Raw genomic sequence first — 18,168 nt, forward strand, 5'->3', positions numbered from 1 at the left:
CCAAGAGAATAACAAGTGACATAATATCCTCGTTTTAATGCAATAAAAAAGGACATGATCAATTGATTCCTCCTCAACTTCACAAAGATGACAGATGTTATGCTTCAAGAGACAAAAAAAGAAAGGCGAAACAAGAGCTTGGTGAGAAGCATTTAGATGGCCCAGAGTAGAGAGTGGATAGAACTACCAGCCTACATCATGTATACATTAGTACACCCTTGTATACATTGTGTATAATTTAGCGCACCATTTCATTAGACGTTGTTTCATGTAATGAATATATTGCTTATTTGCCTATCAAAAAAAAAACCTACTAGGCTATGGCGCATCAGGTGGAATAGTAATAATTTGGGAATCGGGATACTAGAATATTTTCCTGTACTGAGGTGGTGACGGGATTTTTCAATTTCACTAGAACTTTTTTCTGTTAGTAATAGGGTTTTTTGGTTGCCTTCAGTTTTTGGCCCAAACAATATTTCACTTAAAAAGGATTTTAGGGATGAAGTTTCCTATTTGTTTAACCTAACTTTCCCAAGATGGTGTGTTGGAGGCAATTTTAATTAGGGAATGTGAGCTAATTGATCCCCCTCTTAGAAATGCTACCTTTACTTGGTCAAACTTGCAAGAGTCCCCCATATCTAAGAGGTTAGATAGGTTTTTATACTCTTTGGATTGGAATGTTAGTTTGTCTCACAATCTGCAACAGACCTTACCTCATTCTACCTCTGATCATTACCCAATAGTTTTAGATACCCACCCAACATTTAGGTTCGAAAATATGTGGTTACTTCAACCTGATTTCAAGGAATGTATTGGTACATGTTGGAGAGAGCTCCAAGTTGTAGGATGGGAAGGTTATAAATTCATCCAAAAATTACAAGTTATCAAAGAAAAATTTAAATCAACTAATAACCTTGAAGGCTATCAAGAAAGTGGAGTTGGAAGCACTTTTGTTAAGGGAAGAAATTCACTGGAGGCAAAAACTAGAGTTAAATGGTCTAAGGAGTAGGATTGCAACTCTAAGTACTTCCACAAGATGGCTAATGGAAGAAGGAAAAAGAAGCTCATCAAATCATTAGTGAACGAGGAAGACGTAACATTAGACAATCAAAAAAGTATCTTAGAGAAGGTTTTAGGCTTCTTTCGTAAATTATATAGTAAAGTGGAAGAGGATTGGTGTCGATTAGAAAACTTAGATTAGTCCCCTATTTTCAAAGGAAAGTGCTAGTATTTAGAGCAACCCTTCTTAGAGGAGGAAATACAGGAAATGGTCTTTCACATGGACAAGGAAAACTTACCAAACCTAAATGGCTTCACACTTGCATTTTATCAAGATTGTCTAGATATCATTAAATAGGATTTCAATCATTTGATAAAGGTTTTCTCTAAGTTTCATAAAAATGCCACTTTCATTGTCCTAGTGCCTAAAAAGAGCCAAACCAATAGAAAATCCGACTTTAAACCCATTAACCTAGTGACTAGCCTCTGGAAAATCCTAGCTAAGGTGCTAGCTCAACGGATACAAGGGGTTTTGCATGAGACAATTCATATTTCTTAGGGAGTCTTTGTTAAGGGTGGACAAATTTTGGATGTAGTTTTGGTAGAAAATGAAGTGGTGGATGAGAAAAGACATTATAGAAATGTAGGAGTTGTTTTTAAGATTGATTTTGAAAAAACTTACGAACATGTCCAATGAAGTTTTGTAGGATCACGCATCAAAGAGGAAAGGATTTGGTTAGAGATGGAGATCATGGATTCGTGCAGTACTAGTAAATAGGTGCGTCAAAGGATGGGTTGAGGCATCTAGGGGCTTAAGGTAAGGCAATCCCCTCTCCACTTGTCTTTTTAACATTGTTGCAAATGTATTGAGTAGATTGATGTTGAGAGCAAAAGAAAAGGTAATCTTAGAGGACTTTTTGGTAGGTAGAAACAAGTTAAGAGTGATGCATTTAGAGTTTGTTTATGACACAATATTCTTCTCAACAGCCAGAAAGGAGGACTTGTACAACCTTAAGTTACTCTTGTTGGTTTTTTGACACATTTCGAGGCTCATGGTAAATTTGGATAAGAGTACCCTATCAATTATCAATATTAGTTAGACTCGAGTCCTTGAGTTGGCTACATTTTTAGACTGCAATGTCAAATTGGCTCCTCTCTTGCTTGGGCCTTCCTTTATAAGGGAATCCTAGAGGAGTATCGTTTTGGGACATAGTTGTAGAGAGGATTTCACATCGGTTAGATGGTTGGGAAAAAGCCTAACTGTCCCTAGGCGGTAGAAGCATTCTTGTGCAATTTATTCTTTATCCCCTTGATTATAAATGAATTGGTAGCCTTTCACATACTTCAAGGGACTCAGGACATTGCTTCATAAAATAAAAGATGATTCCTTGATAGTACAATTCAGCTATCAATTTGACTGAACCATTTTTTTTTCTGAAAAGAAAGAAAGAACCTGATGCCATCTCTACCAAAGAAGGTGGATCTTTGTTTGTAAAATACTCTTTGGTTCAAGCACAGTCTCTTTTGATGGTTGTTCTACACCAAGTGTAAAACTTCTTGTTCTCACACCCTCACAGTTGTTTGCTAGTTTCACACTTCATGAAGCATACCATTGGAAAAGATGTTCTCCCTGTGGTAATCATGCTTAGCCAAATAACAAGTTGATTGAGTATCGATAGGCATCCAGACGGAGATATCTGACCCAACTGTTAGCTATAAGAAACATGGACCCCCCAAAGTTCCTGAGGGGTGTAAAAAAGGTTTTACACTTAGCTTGACACACACACACACACATGTATATAACAAACAGAGTGTGTGTGTGTGTGTGTGTGTGTGCGTGTGTGTGACAGTGAGAGAGAGAGAGAAAGAGAGAGAGAGAGAGAGAGATCACACTGCAAATGTAGAAGTATAACTCACCTTTAAAATTTCGAGCACCTGCACCAATAAATTGTATTGCCCGTGTATTCATAGTCCCAAACTTTACATCCTTGCAGGAGTTATATAGCCCTTCCCCAAAAGCATCACTTACATAAAAATCAATGCCATCCACAGTCGAACTGCAATTTCCCTGACACATATGGTGTTGATTACAGCTGAGAATATGTTTTGATAGGTATAGTTACAACTAAAGAAGATAAATCTAAGTGGCAAAAAAGTTAAAAAAACGAGAAACTAACTGTCATTAAGTTCTCTTTTAGAAAATCAAGCACATTCACAAAACAAACCATGGGCATGGCTTCATGGTTATGTCAACTTTATGTACAAGTTGTTAATGTTATACCATCCATAGCCCATTACTTAATGAGGCCACCATAATAAGCACAACACTTATTTAAAAAATCATGGCCAAGCTACATGGTATGATGAAGAAATGTGACTTTCAAATCAAATTGATGTTAAACTAAACAGGATCCCATTTGGGAGTGATTTTGAAAATGGATAAAAGCGCTTCCTAATACTTGGAAGCACTTCCTCACAAAAATTTAGTGTTTGGAAAATTTTTGAAAATCATTTTTAAAAATTTGGAAAATCATCTTTAAAAAATTGGAAAATCACCTAAAGTGATTCCTAAACAATCACTTAGCATGTGATGCTTCTAAAAATCACTTTTTTTGTTGTATAATACCTTACCTAAAATATTACGAAAGAACTTCTTTTTAGTTTATATCCAAACACTAAGAGATTCTCTTTAAAGGTATTTCAAATGAAACCGCTACTAACAAAAGTGCTTCAGATAAAAGCGCGTCAACCATATTCACTCCCAAAAGGGATCTAAATAAGACCACCTCTCAGATGCGTGGAGAATACAAATGCACTCTTATCTATAAGCTTCACTAAGTTCCTCACAGATGTTTCCTCGTCTTTTTTGTCAGTTTTGGTAATTGTTTCCTTTAGAAAATAAAAAATAAAAGTAAGAAACATACGCAAATGAACCAATTGCACAACACGAGACATATAAGGCTAAATAGAGTACTCAATAAAGCTCAGTTGAAAGCTACTTAAGAGATTCATATAACAATATAAGATAGTAAATCTCCACAGCAAATTACAAAACTGACCCACCACACTATTTCACCAAAAAACAAACTCAATATTATGTTACTCAGTATGCCTGACCTTGGCGATGGAAGTCACATTGATGAACAGACTTTGATTCGGGGAGCAAGAAAGCTCACAGAAAAGATTTAAGAAGTTCCTCAAGCATGCTGGGCAGCCCACAAGAAAAGGGATTGCCTGCAATAGATTGGGTAGGGTAAAGGGATACACAAATAATGAGTGAGCTTAGATATTACTGAGGTAAATAAAAACATATACAGACTATGTTCTAATCTGACAGAGCTTAGAAAAAGTCCTAATGGTGCCTGTTTGGCACAGCAAATAAGAAGTACACAACAAGAAAATGAAAATGATCCCACATTCAACTATATTTCATCAATAACATTAACAGATTAAATTGTCTGTTTTCTGTGACTTGCTTGTATACACCAAGTGCGCATGGACTGCGCCCCCACTTTCTTTTAGACACTTTTTTAGTACAATATGTTTTATTTGCCTATCAAAGAAAACAACATCTGAAATTGAACAGCAAGAGAAAGTCTATCAAAACCATCACAGACGGGCAACAACCTTAAAGCAAAGACAGTAGATGACATCATGATATATTTTGTTATGATTCAACCATATTGCACAAAAGCAAACTGCATTGACTTACAGAACTACCATGAATAGATTGCAATTACAGTCCTGATGTGAATAGAGGTCATAAAAATCCAAAAGAAGAAGCTCAGGGAGCAATCCAGAGTACATGGACACTCATTCTCAGCAGCCCCAAATCACCTAATTTACTGGCAAGTTGTTCATTTTATTTGACTGGATTAGGAATTCCTTCATTTGAAGTTTCTCTTTTTGAAAGATTTCCATTTCATTTATCCTAAACGAAAGAAAAATACGTTTTTGGAGATTTGATCTTGGCAAAGATTTCAACTTGTTGTAAAGTCTTTATTAGCCATAACCCAATTAGACTATCTTAGTGTCTAAAATGGCTGGACAAATAGGTTTTTCTGTCAATAAGTAAAAATTGAAACTGATGTAAACTTCAAAAGAACATTTAGGAATAAAACTCTCCTTTAAATCTCAAACATGTGCATATACTATAATCCAAGCCAGAATTAACTCTCTTTAAATCAATTTTTTCTAAATGAATTGTAAATATAAACCATAGACAATAAATGTCCATAATTGACTTGAATACCCAAAACAAACAAACAAAAAACAAAAATGCAAAAGAAAGAACGAAAAAGAGAAAGAAAAGCATCTTACTTGTTGAACTTGTGCCCGCAGAGTATCAAACTGAGCCTCCGTACAGCAAACATTTCCACTTATCATGGGACATAAGCTTTGGATTTTTGCAGAAAGAAACTCATCAGGCTGCAAGCAAGTATGTTATTTGTATATTACCAACACCGTCAATGCGCATTAGGTCTTAGAAATTAATTTGGATGGAAAAGGTAAGAAGGACAAAAAAAAAGAAAAAAAGGTGGAACTGTAGATGCAAACATCATTTGAACAAGCAGAAGTCATATTTACCTTCACAGCAGGGGTCCCATATGGACAATTCAAAACTTTACCATCACTGCGCTCCCCACAGATGTCGTACATTGCACAGTATTCTGGGGAATGCCTTTCCCTGACCAGAAAATTAGAGGTGGGTGAATCCTAAAATATAAATAACGGAGGATGGCTTAAATTATTTAGGAAAATTCAGAAGTTTCATGGGAGAAAAAAAATCCTCAACCCAACTACTGTAATCGACAAACATTAAGGACAATCAAGAATGAAAATCAAAACAGATAGATAGCATCACTTATTAGTAATAGCACCAGTTTACTCGATAAATTACAAAAGTAAAGGCTGTGGCCATACCCAGACGTGGCATTGGGAAACAAAAGGAACTGTGAATCAGTCTTCTCTGCTCCGAGTAAAGATGCAAAAATTAATACCTGGAAAAGATAATAATTATGATAACAAGACTGAAATTAGATTGTTAGATCAACCAATTGAATTTAAATTTGATCCTACGAGCGTCACATCATATAAGCATCACATTGAGGGAAGCAAAGTGGTGGTTTGTGTCAAAACAGATTCTCTAATGTGCTCCTCCGGCTCACTCAGAGGCCTGACATGTAAGTTTATGCAATACCAAGGGAATTTCTCCACTTTGTCTGTCCGAAATGCACTCCAAGGAGACCATCCAGAGTTAATAACACTAATTTTGTGGGGGGAAAGTGCATACTTCGACTAAACAAATGTTTTCAAAGGTCTCCAAAATTGTAAATTCAAAATTCAACTCCACCTACGCTAGAATAAAATCAATTTTAAGGCCCCCGTTGGCTCTCTCCTTGAATTTTTTTTTTTTTTTTTTTGTGCTATTTCTTTTCTTTTCCGTCGCACTTTCCCAATAACCAAACAGGATTGAAGAAAATAAAAATAAAACAAACTAGTTGTTCATCAAACGAATTCAATTCCACAGATAATCACACGTCCAACTATCCCTAAATCATCAAGTTAAGCTTCAAACAAGTCAGTCAAAACGGTCTAAACCCAATTCATGAAAACAACGTAAAATAAAATAATCACTCCCAATCGTGCAGCCCTTTTATCGTTTTCCAGGAAAACAATTTACCGGAAAACAAAATTGCGAGAAACAGAAACGAGTTCTTGCCTGTAACAGCGAAAGGGCGGCGAGAAGACGAAACGAGAACACCATGTTTCTCGCCGAGAAAATCATCGTCTTCTTCAGTATTTTCTCGGAGAAACGCGAGAAAATGATGTGATGAAGGGTTTGCGAGTAATTGAGCTGAGTTGAGTTGCAGAGTGAACGAGTCAAAAACGAAACCAGGGTTTAGATTACGTGCAGTTCGCCATTGAAGCCAGAACCTCCTGTTCGTACAGTGAGAAATGTACACAGGAGGTAGATGATAGTTTACTTTCCTATTATAGCCACCTTACTTTTCTTAATAGAAGTATGACCCCTTAATTTTATAAAAATTATAGTTTTGTCCCACAGATGGAGTTTATAATAAATATAAAAAATTTATGTATCATATAAATGCCAAACAATTTTTATTTTATACAATAATAAAAAATTATTTGTATTATTTAAATTCTTACTTTCATTTTGAAATTTAAATTAATTTACATCGTCAATAACAAAAACATATAATAATTTAAATTGGTACCTCACAAATTTCAACTCAAAATATGTTACGTATATATTATTTATATTATTAATTTTTTTGTACTTTATTTATTCAAAACTTCTTTAAGAAACAATACTATATCTAAGTGATCGAACCCGAATATACTTGATGTGACTAATATAGATAAAAGTAATAATAAGGACAAAAAAAATGGAACGAATGAATATACCATCCAACTTCACTCCAATAATTGTCGTAGTTTTAAAATAAATTCTTTATAATTCATTCATATAAAACTTCTTTTTAAAGCAATACGAACGCTCAAAAATGAAACCTACTTAAAAGATAAGACTTTTGACATTAAGGAATGATTACAAACCAATATAGAATAAGATATATCGATTTTTTAAAATCATACTCATTCTATTTAATCTTTTTTGATACTTTTCCGTTGAATCAAACAAAACAAAAACATTAGAATATTTTAACTTTTTCCTTCTCTCCATGTACTTTCCTTGATGCAACCTACATTGGCATATAGTGGCCCCCATCACATGGTCTCTAAGCAATGAGCACCATGACAATGGTGGATTTCCCCTTTTTGTTTGTCTTGGCCTTCATTAGTCAATTTTTTTGACTACCAACAAAGGAAAATGGATACCATGCATTCACACGCATCAAACCCACAAGCAAGTTAGGTTTTCATGAATTGTCAAGTAAGAAAAAACCTAGAATTGAGTTTTTTTAACAAATAAAATAATTATTTTAAAGTTATAAAATATAAATCATACAATGACATAATTCAAAATCATAAAATATATTATTAGTTATGCATTTGATATGAATAACAACCTTGAAACTCAAGTCTCGAGATTGAAAGATACTCTAATAATTAATAAAAATAATGCTAAAACGAATCGATGCAATATAATTAACATTCCTTTAGAAATGGAAAAGGAAGAAATGACAGTGAAGATGCTATTGTTAGATTGGATTGGATTGTGTTTTTGGAGGGATTATTAGAATTATTATAATTTAAAAATAATAATAATATAAGTTTGAGTATTTGTGTGTTACCGGTGCGTTGAATCCATGCAAACTCGAGCCTCAAGTTGGGCAGGGCTTAGGTTGAGGGGGCCAGACCCACCCAAGTTGCAGCCCTCCCATGCACTTGGGCTGCCATGGTGGCTTCTCCCTTTGTCTTTGCTTACCTTCATGTCAATCTTTCTGCCCTCAAATAGCTGAAAACGGATACCATGCACTTGAGCAAAGGCTGATGATGGTCAATGCTTCATTATTCAACTGCAGTCACTCTCATTCCTCTCAGCAATCTTCATGCAGTCATGCAACTGCTCAACAACACCCCATATCTCGCCAGCCCTTGGGTGGGACTCATCTCCAGCAACAAATCTCCATGCCTTATCTTCAACATGTACCAAGCTGTAACCAGCCACAACCCTGACCCCTCTCACCTTCACCAACCATCTCATCCTTGCTGCATCTGCCCATAAGCCGCTTGCAGCATACATGCTTGATGCCAGAAAATAGCCTGCTGAGCTCTGAGGCTCGAGCTCGAGCACACGAGAAGCAGCTCCTGCTCCAAGCCTGCTGTTTCCACTACTTCTGCAAGCGCTCAATAGTGCCCCCCAAAGGCCTGCACCATCTCTCATCCTTTCAGGCATCTTCTCGATCAAATTCATTGCAGAGTTGAGCTTTCCTGCACGGCCCAACATGTCAACCATGCATGAGTAGTGTTCAAGTCCAGGCTCAACTCCATGGTCTTGAACCATGTTTTCGAAAAAGGAGAGCCCCTCTTCAACCAGTCCTCCATGGCTACATGCAGATAACACTGACAGGGTCGTCACTGCATTGGGCTTCAAACCATGCAGCTTCATTTCAGTCAGCAGAGCTAGGGCATCACACGCTAGGCCATTCATGCCACAGGCTGCTATCATGGCTCCCCATGACACAATATTCTTTTCGGGTATTTGATCAAATGCCTTCCTTGACAATCCTATTTCCCCACACTTTGCATACATATCCAGGATTGCAGTTCCAACTGCTACTTCTGCTGCCAAGCCTCTTCTAATCGCTATCCCATGTGCCCATTTTGACCTTTTTAGATCAGCTGAAACTGAGAAAGCCTCAAGAAGACTTAAAATGGTAACCCCATTAGGCTTCTCTTGTCCCTGGTTCATCTCTTGGAAGAGAGCTATTGCTTCATCAGGCTTGCCACAGTGGTTAAACCCTGCTATCATCGTGCTCCATGAGACCGTGTCCTTTGTCTTCAACCGATCAAACAGTTTCCATGCAAGCTCAATGAGATCACACTTCGAATAAGCATCAATCAACGAATTTATCACCAACTCGTTTAATTCATAGCCCCACCGGATTACTATAGAATGGATGAATTTGCACTGAAATGGATCTACAAAGTACTTACAGGATTGAAGAAGATTCACAAGAGTCACCTCATCTGCCCTGAACCCTGCCTTCCCCATTGAATAAAACAGTGACAGAGCTTCTGAATGCTTCTCAGTACGAACCAGTCCAGATATGATCGAATTCCATGAAACAGTGTTCCTGCAGGGCATCTCATTGAAAGCTTTAAAGGCTGATTCATGGTCATCACACTTGGAGTACATATCAATTATGGAATTCCCAACAAACAAATCATAATCCAAACCTCTACAGATGACAACCCCATGGACCGACCTTCCCATGCTAATGTCACCAGTGTTGGCGCAGGCTTTTAGGACACTCACCATTGTTATTCCATCCAGTTCAATGCTGGCATTAGATGCCATCTCCAGGAACAACTGCAAAGCCATTTGAGCTTCCCCAGTCTGCACATAACCCCCAATCATCACACTCCAAGAGATAACATCCCTCTCACACATTTCATCAAACAATTCCTCAGCACGCTCCATGTCAGTGTCTGCATACATGCTCAACAGAGAGTTCTGCACAGAAGGAATATCCAAAAACCCGCTTCGAATTATGTAGCCATGCATTTTAAGTCCTTCCTCCATGGCTCCAAGACTGCGACAAGCATGAATCGCAAGCACCAAGGTGGAAACATTGGGTTCAAATGCAATAACTCTTGCTTGCCTAAACCACCACAGGCCTTTATGAGAAGCACCCCGACTGAGATGTCCATGGATCATTATATTCCAAGAAACTGAATCACGGCTCCTCATGGAATCAAAAACAAACAATGCAGAATCCAAGGCACCGGTTTTCATGTAAAAGTCCATGATGGAGTTTCCAGTGGAGGTGAGGGAATCAAATCCCTGCTTGAGCAAAGAGGCATGGATGGATTTTCCGTGCCGAACGGGGAGGCTTGAACAGGCCTTGAGGATGGAGTGGACCAATGTAGGGTCTGTAAGCTGAGCTCCAGCTTTCTTCATTTGGTGGTAGCGAGAACAGGCTTCCCACGAGTCCCACCATTTGCGATTAGTTGAATCTTTGATTCCCAAGTTCCAGTTTGGGAGTTTTGGAGCTAAAGGCGTGGTTGGGAAACGCATTGCAGAGGATCAAACACAAGTAACATGAGCACGTTCTCTATTATTTCACATGAAAGAATGAAACAACTTCCATGAGGTCGAGACGGCATTTAAAACCCCCCAAAAAAGGAGAGAAACAGATTCATACGAGTGAGTGAGAGAGAGAGAGGAATATGAGCCAGCATGAACCACCATTTATTTAAAATGGAAAGAATAGTACAATCTTCTTGTTCTACGTATCAACGAAAAGAAAACAAAAAATTACACATGGAGAGAAATGAAATCTCTATTGGCTGATATGGCAAAGTTGAAGATAGGGATTATCGGGCATTACGTATCTTGACCAATACGACTTGTACTTGGCGATTGCAAGCTCCAACCATGGTTTGTAATTTCCATTGTAATGGACAACGGCTGCATTGTCTATCTCTGTCTGGTTAAGTTGCGGGTCATAGCCAAGTCCTAACACATGCCAGCTACGATCCAATGGATATGTCAGGTTGTAGAAAGTGATCAGTCCTGGTGGCAACGATCCAAGTTTCCAGAGAGTTCTATCTTCGTTCTGCAAAACAGGATTTACATGAGTTGTGAATGATGATGAAGAAAAATTTTAGATGTGTTGGAATAGAAGGCATTTTCTTTGGGTGACTGGAAAAATCATCTTAGACTGCCCAGAATCAGTAATAAAAAGATTAAAACCTTCAACAAACAAACTTGAGCAAAGAGGTGTATCAGTATGCATGCATCACATCTTAAAAATACATTATCAAGTCTACATAACATGGTACTAGAACCGCAGTACACAAGAAACTATTCTACTTAAGGGGAAGAGGAGTGATAGGACTGCAGGAATCTTTAGATGAATGAACAATCCCCCTCCACTCGGTATGGAGAATCTATGACTATATTTTAGTTCCTGAAAAACACTAAAAAAGAAAAAAAAATATAAAGAAAAATAATTTTCCCATGTTGATATACAATGTGTGTGACAGTGATTTTAGAAAGTATTTCTACCATTTCTGATACTTGAAAATTAAATTGTGGCAGTGATTTGAATGTTTCTAAAATCACTATCACACACACTATTACAATGTAAAATTTGAAAAAAAATCATATATAGTTAAATTTAGTTAGAAGCTTGCATATTTTTAAGTTATTTATAATCTTTATTTATATAGAAGAAGAAAAAAACTGAAATCCATTTAAAGAAGCATGAATAAATAATTTATCAATTTTGAATTTATTCTTCTTTCCTTCGCTTTTTCTTTTCTTCTATTTTCTTTCTCTCAAATTTTGGAAGATTTGAGAATCTAAGATCTTAATTTTTCCTAATCATTATGGAAATTAAAGGGTTAAGACATGGTAAAAATGTGAATCCAATTTTCCTCAAAAGCATCCTTATACAGAAATCTGCAGGATCCTCCATTTCCCACTCAAGATAACCTATTTCATGACCCGGATTATTCTATATGACCCTTACTACATCCTCTTTTTTTTTTACTAGAAACAAAAGATATATTAATTATGTAAAAGGTATGAGAGAAGGATAAGAGGTCCTCTCCACAAAATACAAAGGCTCATCAAAGTGACTAAACACCTCCACTATATAAAGAGAACCATACACCTAAAGGTCACTTAAGGTAAACAAAGGTAACATCTCCTCAAAACTAGACTCAGCTCCTCTCATGTTATCCACCCCATTTGATTAACAAATCAAAAGACTTGAATAACATTGAGGGGAACACCTCTAAAGGCAACAATACAAGATGCCCACAAGGAAGAATAGAAGTGAAGTAGATCCCACAACATCTCTATCGTCTCCACTTTTTCTCAAAGACCTTTACTACATCCTTTAACTTAGATTCCATAGCTTCTCTCTCTTTACAGACTAAAAGACTACAAATTTATTTTGTGTATGTGTACAAGTGATAGACATAAAAATTTATTTTTTATGTGTGCATATTGAGGAATAGAGATAAAAGAGAGCGGGGAGGAAGAGAGAGGAGAAGAAATGCTTCCTTACCATGTCTTGCCAATAATGATATATTCCAGTCATGTTTCGCCTCCTCCACTCCTTCAAGTCAAACATATTCATGCCAAATGCCCAACCACAAGCATTTGGATCAAAATTCTCAGAGATCTTTGGGTGAGAGAAGTTCAGATACTTATCAAACCTATGGAAGCTCTCTTTACAGGTCTCAACTGCAGCATTCACCATCCCTTGCATATCAAGGGACCAAAGAGGTGTCAAATCTTTCTGCACTACAATATCATCGTCCAAAAATAGGATCTTCTCCAGCTTCGGGTAAACTTCAGGAAGGTAGAACCTGAGATGATTCAGCATGGACAGATATTTTGGATTCCTGTATTTGAGATTCTCAAATCCATCAGAAAGAGTAGATGGATGAGATGCTTTGAAATAATATTCTTTCATCCGAGCAGACTCAAGTTGGCGTAGAACAGAACAGTAAGAAGAATTGAGCCACTTAAAATTATCAATGTTCTCAACTTGAATTGTCACTTTTGCAGGACTGTTGACAAGAAACCACATTTTCATTGCTGCAAAACTCAGTTTATCAGTGACTATATGGAAAACATGCTTCTCAGGTTCACTTGCATGTAGCATTGTAGAATTGATGACTACAGATGTTGCAAGCACATTATCAGAAAAGATAGCATAATGGTAGAGAGAAGGATCTTCAAGCAATTTTTTGTTAAGAACCACTCTCTTTTGACGACCTTGCAGAAAATAGTCAGTTGTGAGCACAAGAGGGAGGCAATTCAATGGTTTAGGGACAGTTTTTGCGGCTAGCTGAATCAAGAATGCACTCTGTTTCTTCAGTGCATCTACAGTATTTTCAGTTGACTGAACCATGGCTCTTAACTTCCTTGCTACGTTAATGCTGTCATATAATTTGTCCTTTGCTTTAGATAGGATATTACCCATTGCTTTTGCTCGAGCAAGTGCACTGAATAAGGGAAGAGAGAAACTCCAAATAAGAACCAAGAGCCACCATGTATACTTGGTGAGCTGAACAAGTTAGAAACCTAGTATCATTACCTCGAGTGAAGCTCAGAATCAGTGTTTGCTTCTCCAATTGCACGTCGATTTTCTCTGAAATGATTTATGAGAGATTTATAAAGATAAGTTTCGTTCTTAGCCCTGGCGATGCTAGCATATGCTTTGGCCATTATTATCTGATCTCGCATAAGTTTCAAGGTATCATCGGAGTTAGGGTTTTCATGTTCTCTCCTCCATATGCTGTACCTTCCCTTGGCAGTGGTGTCAAGCTCTTTAGAGCGTTCAATTGCTGCTGCTTGCACTTGGCTATCATTTTCTTTATCTTCTCGGAGTAACTCCGCAGTTCGGAGATCCTTCCTTTCTTGTCGTGATGCCTGAGTGGTTACAAACTGTTAGAAATCCAAATTAAATGAGGCAAACATATAAAGTGAATATAAGAAGAAGCATTAAACAGTTCACCCGGCGCTGAAGCTTCACTGGGTTCAACGGAGACATTTGAGGATTCTGCGTTACACTATCTCTAGATCGAAGCTCAACCAAAGAACTCTTATCAAACTCTCCAAGTCTCACTCTACTTTGAGATGAATCTTCCAGCCTCTGAAATTAATCAATTGATAAAACTGCACTCAATGTCTATAACTAGAAACCAATAACTAAAATTTTGGTTTCAGAAATTTGAACCAAAAACAAATAGAAAGCAAAGTTGAAGACTGGAATTAATTTATAAAGTATTTTAACATGTGTTGTTCTAATCATTTAAGCAAGCATTTGGGCATGACAGGATTAAATTTTCTGCCTTTCATACTAAATGTTTCTGTCTGCAACACAATCTGGAAATGGATGGTCTTACCTGGGAACTTTTCAGCTGGTCCTGTCTTTCGTTAATGGGATCTTCCCAGTACCAGGAAGCAGATAAGTCCTTACTTTTCACAGTACCAAGTCGGACAACACCAGAAGTGTCAGTGTATGTTGCAACTATGTCAATGTCCTGTATGAGGAGAAGGGTTGTGAGCTTTCCCATTCTTTGCTAGAAAAATAGAAGTTTCTACTGATTACCTTTTCATCTTGATGATTACCAACACCAGCAGCAGAAGTGTATATTTTGTCATCTTGGTCCTGGTCAGCCAACATTTGATCCATGTGGTAAATAATTATACAATACAACAAATTATATACATGATTAATGGTTGGACACTCAAGAGAAGGGAGTCATTTTCAGGGTTGGTGAGTGGCTTCAGGTGTTGTGAGCATGTAAGATCGGAAAAACCACTGCCATTTTACCAGCGCAACTCAACTCAATCCCAGCAACTGGGTGCACAAGCTACATAAAGCATATTTTCCTCTTGCAATTCTATGTAGGACCACAAAAAGTATACATCAGTAAATCATTCCCCCCTGCATCCAATCTCACACTTTTAGCATTTCCCTTCAATGGTGTGGGATATTATTCACTTTTTTTCATCTGGATGATTAAAATATTCGTTTATTAAATATCAATCAACATCTTAGATGTTATATAATTCTACGCTAGCAATATATATTTGAAAAAAAAAATCACATCTTAACTCAAATAAATGGGAATCTTTTTTCCCCACATAGTTCATATTTTCACAAACAATTTCCCATCCAAACAATTATGCACAGTTATGCTCCACCTTATTGCTTTTGTAAGTCCTCAAACATTTACAAACACAACATCTATGTTAGGGACAGACCATCGGACCCATCAAATGACTAAAAAGCATAGCCCCAAACCAGTGCCTGATTAAACACTACAGAAAGCCCAACATATATATTTTTTCCCAGGGAAAACAGCAAAAGTAATACCATGGAAGGCAAAGAAACAAGAAACCGTCTAAATAATCATGCCAGCTACAGCTTGCATAAATTGAAATGTAAGTACTGTAAATGCACATAATATGATAAGATTCACATGTCAAACACTATGAATATATCAATCTACACAGGTTTCAAGTTAATAACATTGCATTTAGAAAATGATAGAAAGAAAGATGAGATTTAAAACCTTTCTGACTCTATTCTTTGCACAATCACTCTGGAGCCAGTTTCGTATGACTTCCCTTGAACTGAAAACAATTGAATAGAAAGACACAACAAAACAATGTTTAAACTAAAGAACACAGTCAATTAAAAAAAAATGATGTCACATTCGGATCCATCTTCCAAAATAGATATGTTCACAAGTGATCTTACGTTGTTGAATCGCCCAATACATTAGCTCTAACAAGAACAATATGGAAAATGACCTGCACACCAAAAAAGTAAATACAACACAACGCTCAGGCGCGAAAAATCCAATACAGAGGAAAGCCCGATGGTTATGCAATTAACATTTACATATATTAGCATTATCAAGCAATCTAAATCTAAAAGATTACAAGCGACAAAACCCTAGACGCCACGAAAAGATCAAGGAACCATATCAAGTTCTCGAAATCGCAGTGACAGTGCAATTCAGTCCATATCACAACGAATTAATCAAAGAAGTGATTTACAAACAAGAACAGGAAACCGAGGCATTCTGAACAGTAATTAAAGTCAAAGTAGAAGATCAAACAGCAAGGAGTTCGTTTTTCCAATAAAGAGAAAATCAAGAATCAAAAGAAACCAGAAAGATTCAGAAGAAGAAAGAAAGATCGAATCGTTACCACGACGATGCAGACGAAGCTCGCAAATCTTCTAGAAGGAGATTCCATGGCGGATGGCAGAGAGAATTGAATCTTGACTGCTGTTATGTTGGGCGGGAAATCAAAGGGAGGGGTTTATGTAGGCGTGGGAGGGGTTTATATAGGCGTGGCTTGGTCTCATCTTCTTCAACGGTTCAACCGTGTGCCTCCGCTAAAGCGCGCCGTGGAGCGCAGGATAGTCGAATCCGGTGAAGCAACGTTTCCCGGGAATGCATTCCCCGAAGGAAACGCATCGGGAAAATGGATTCAGCTGTCGTAGACTTCGCGGAGGAAATTAAACGGACCGACCTTATGATTAAAATTGATTTGTAGTATATAATTAATTATTAATTTATTAATACGGAGGATTATTTATTTAATCTTCAGATGATTTTTTTTATTTTATAAAATATTAAACAATTATATTTTATTATTTCTTTGGGATATTTTTTGGCTTCAGTCACTTGATTTTGTTGGGTAAAAGATATTGTGAGTAAAAAGTCGTCCAAGTATGATCCCCAAGTCAAACATGATAATCACGGAGAAATAGTGGATTGGTTAATTATTGATAAAGTATTATTTTAATTAGGAATTGGTTTTACCTAATTTTGAATTAGTAAAATATAATTTCTTTTATATTTTTATCAAAAAATTGTAATGATGGATAATGCATTATTTTTTAACAAATTTGAGTTAACTTATCTTATATTTTATTTGGTTGAATATAGAATATGATAAATTATAAATTAATTTATCATATTTTATTACTAACTAAACATGGGATAAAATACATTATTTCTTCTCTTATGGCATAGTATAACTAAACAACATAACCTTAATAATGAATTATCATAAATGCAATCATGGTTGTGGTTCTATATTTATACTACGCTTCTATATTAAAAAGAAAAAAATAAATCGGAAGGCATTTATATACAACATATGCATTACAAGTGTTTTTTTTTCAAAGTGTTTTTAGTGGAAGCATTTTATTTGAAAGCATTTTTCGGAAATATCATTTATCAAGAGTGTGTTTGGTATTGATTCTAAAAGTGTTTTTTTGACCTTTCTAATATTTCGAATTTTTTTTTTCAAGTATAAGAAAGACTAAAAATACTTTTTAAAATCACTATTAATCGCACTCTAAGTGTTTCTCTACAAAATACTATAAGTAATTTTTCAAAATTTTAAAAGCATTTTTTAAAAAAATTTACCTCATTTTTAGTTCTAACTTCAATTTCATGTAATGTCCTCGTTGAATGACCTAGTTCTATCTCTTTATCGTATGACCAAAATTCCATTATCTTATATGTTTCCTTGATTACTTATTTCATATTAAAATAATCATCAAATAAGAATTAAAGTTTAGAAAACTCAAATGTAATACATTTATCTAAAAATTGTTAGGATTTTACTTAATCAAATAGATATCATTTAAAATAATCATCAAATAAGAATTAAAGTTTAGAAAACTCAAATGTAATACATTTATCTAAAAATTGTTAGGATTTTACTTAATCAAATAGATATCATTTTTTTAGTACTACATGTACTACCTTTGACCACCAAATATTATTTTTTACTATAAACTATATGAACCAATTATAAAAACATTAAATTGAATTCGGATTATACTCGAATTGTCTAAACCTTAGCATGAAACCAACCCAAATCAAGTTGGGATCGAAGAAAACCTAATGCAAGTCTAACTTGAGTATTAAAAATGATTGTCCACATCCATTTAAATGTGGATG

General features: G+C 36.1%; 3 protein-coding genes across 4 annotated transcripts in view; all 3 read right to left on the reverse strand.

Annotated features, from left to right (window-relative positions):
- The window catches only part of LOC117911068 (NPC intracellular cholesterol transporter 1), a 38,842-nt gene extending 31,875 nt beyond the window's left edge, over positions 1-6,967 (reverse strand). The window contains exons 1-6 of the mRNA XM_034825236.1: positions 6,722-6,967; positions 5,923-5,999; positions 5,587-5,686; positions 5,320-5,427; positions 4,117-4,233; positions 2,917-3,067 (exon numbers count right to left, since the gene is read on the reverse strand). Of these exons, the coding sequence (XP_034681127.1) occupies positions 2,917-3,067; positions 4,117-4,233; positions 5,320-5,427; positions 5,587-5,686; positions 5,923-5,999; positions 6,722-6,787 (619 nt within the window). The 5' untranslated portion in view covers positions 6,788-6,967. The remainder of the gene's footprint in view (positions 1-2,916; positions 3,068-4,116; positions 4,234-5,319; positions 5,428-5,586; positions 5,687-5,922; positions 6,000-6,721) is intronic.
- Positions 6,968-8,125: 1,158 nt separating this feature from the next.
- On the reverse strand, positions 8,126-10,799 carry LOC117911341 (pentatricopeptide repeat-containing protein At2g17210). 2 transcript variants are annotated; one of them, XM_034825676.1, is made up of 2 exons: positions 9,643-10,799; positions 8,126-9,447 (listed from the first exon to the last, which is right to left on the reverse strand). In XM_034825676.1, the coding sequence occupies exons 1-2, from the start codon at positions 10,724-10,726 to the stop codon at positions 8,498-8,500; spliced, it is 2,034 nt and encodes a 677-aa protein (XP_034681567.1). In that variant the 5' UTR covers positions 10,727-10,799; the 3' UTR covers positions 8,126-8,497. The 2 variants fall into 2 exon arrangements, with proteins under 2 accessions (XP_034681567.1, XP_034681566.1); XM_034825675.1 differs by having other exon boundaries at positions 8,126-10,799.
- An 80-nt stretch (positions 10,800-10,879) lies between these two features.
- Positions 10,880-16,706, reverse strand: LOC117911342 (probable galacturonosyltransferase 3). Its single transcript, XM_034825677.1, has 9 exons — positions 16,397-16,706; positions 15,942-15,994; positions 15,754-15,814; positions 14,784-14,843; positions 14,578-14,715; positions 14,187-14,324; positions 13,767-14,101; positions 12,729-13,674; positions 10,880-11,267 (listed from the first exon to the last, which is right to left on the reverse strand). The coding sequence occupies exons 1-9, from the start codon at positions 16,442-16,444 to the stop codon at positions 10,992-10,994; spliced, it is 2,055 nt and encodes a 684-aa protein (XP_034681568.1). The 5' UTR covers positions 16,445-16,706; the 3' UTR covers positions 10,880-10,991.
- Positions 16,707-18,168: the final 1,462 nt, after the last annotated feature.

This window comes from Vitis riparia, chromosome 3 (genome assembly GCF_004353265.1).
Source record: "Vitis riparia cultivar Riparia Gloire de Montpellier isolate 1030 chromosome 3, EGFV_Vit.rip_1.0, whole genome shotgun sequence".
Lineage (NCBI taxonomy): Eukaryota > Viridiplantae > Streptophyta > Magnoliopsida > Vitales > Vitaceae > Vitis > Vitis riparia.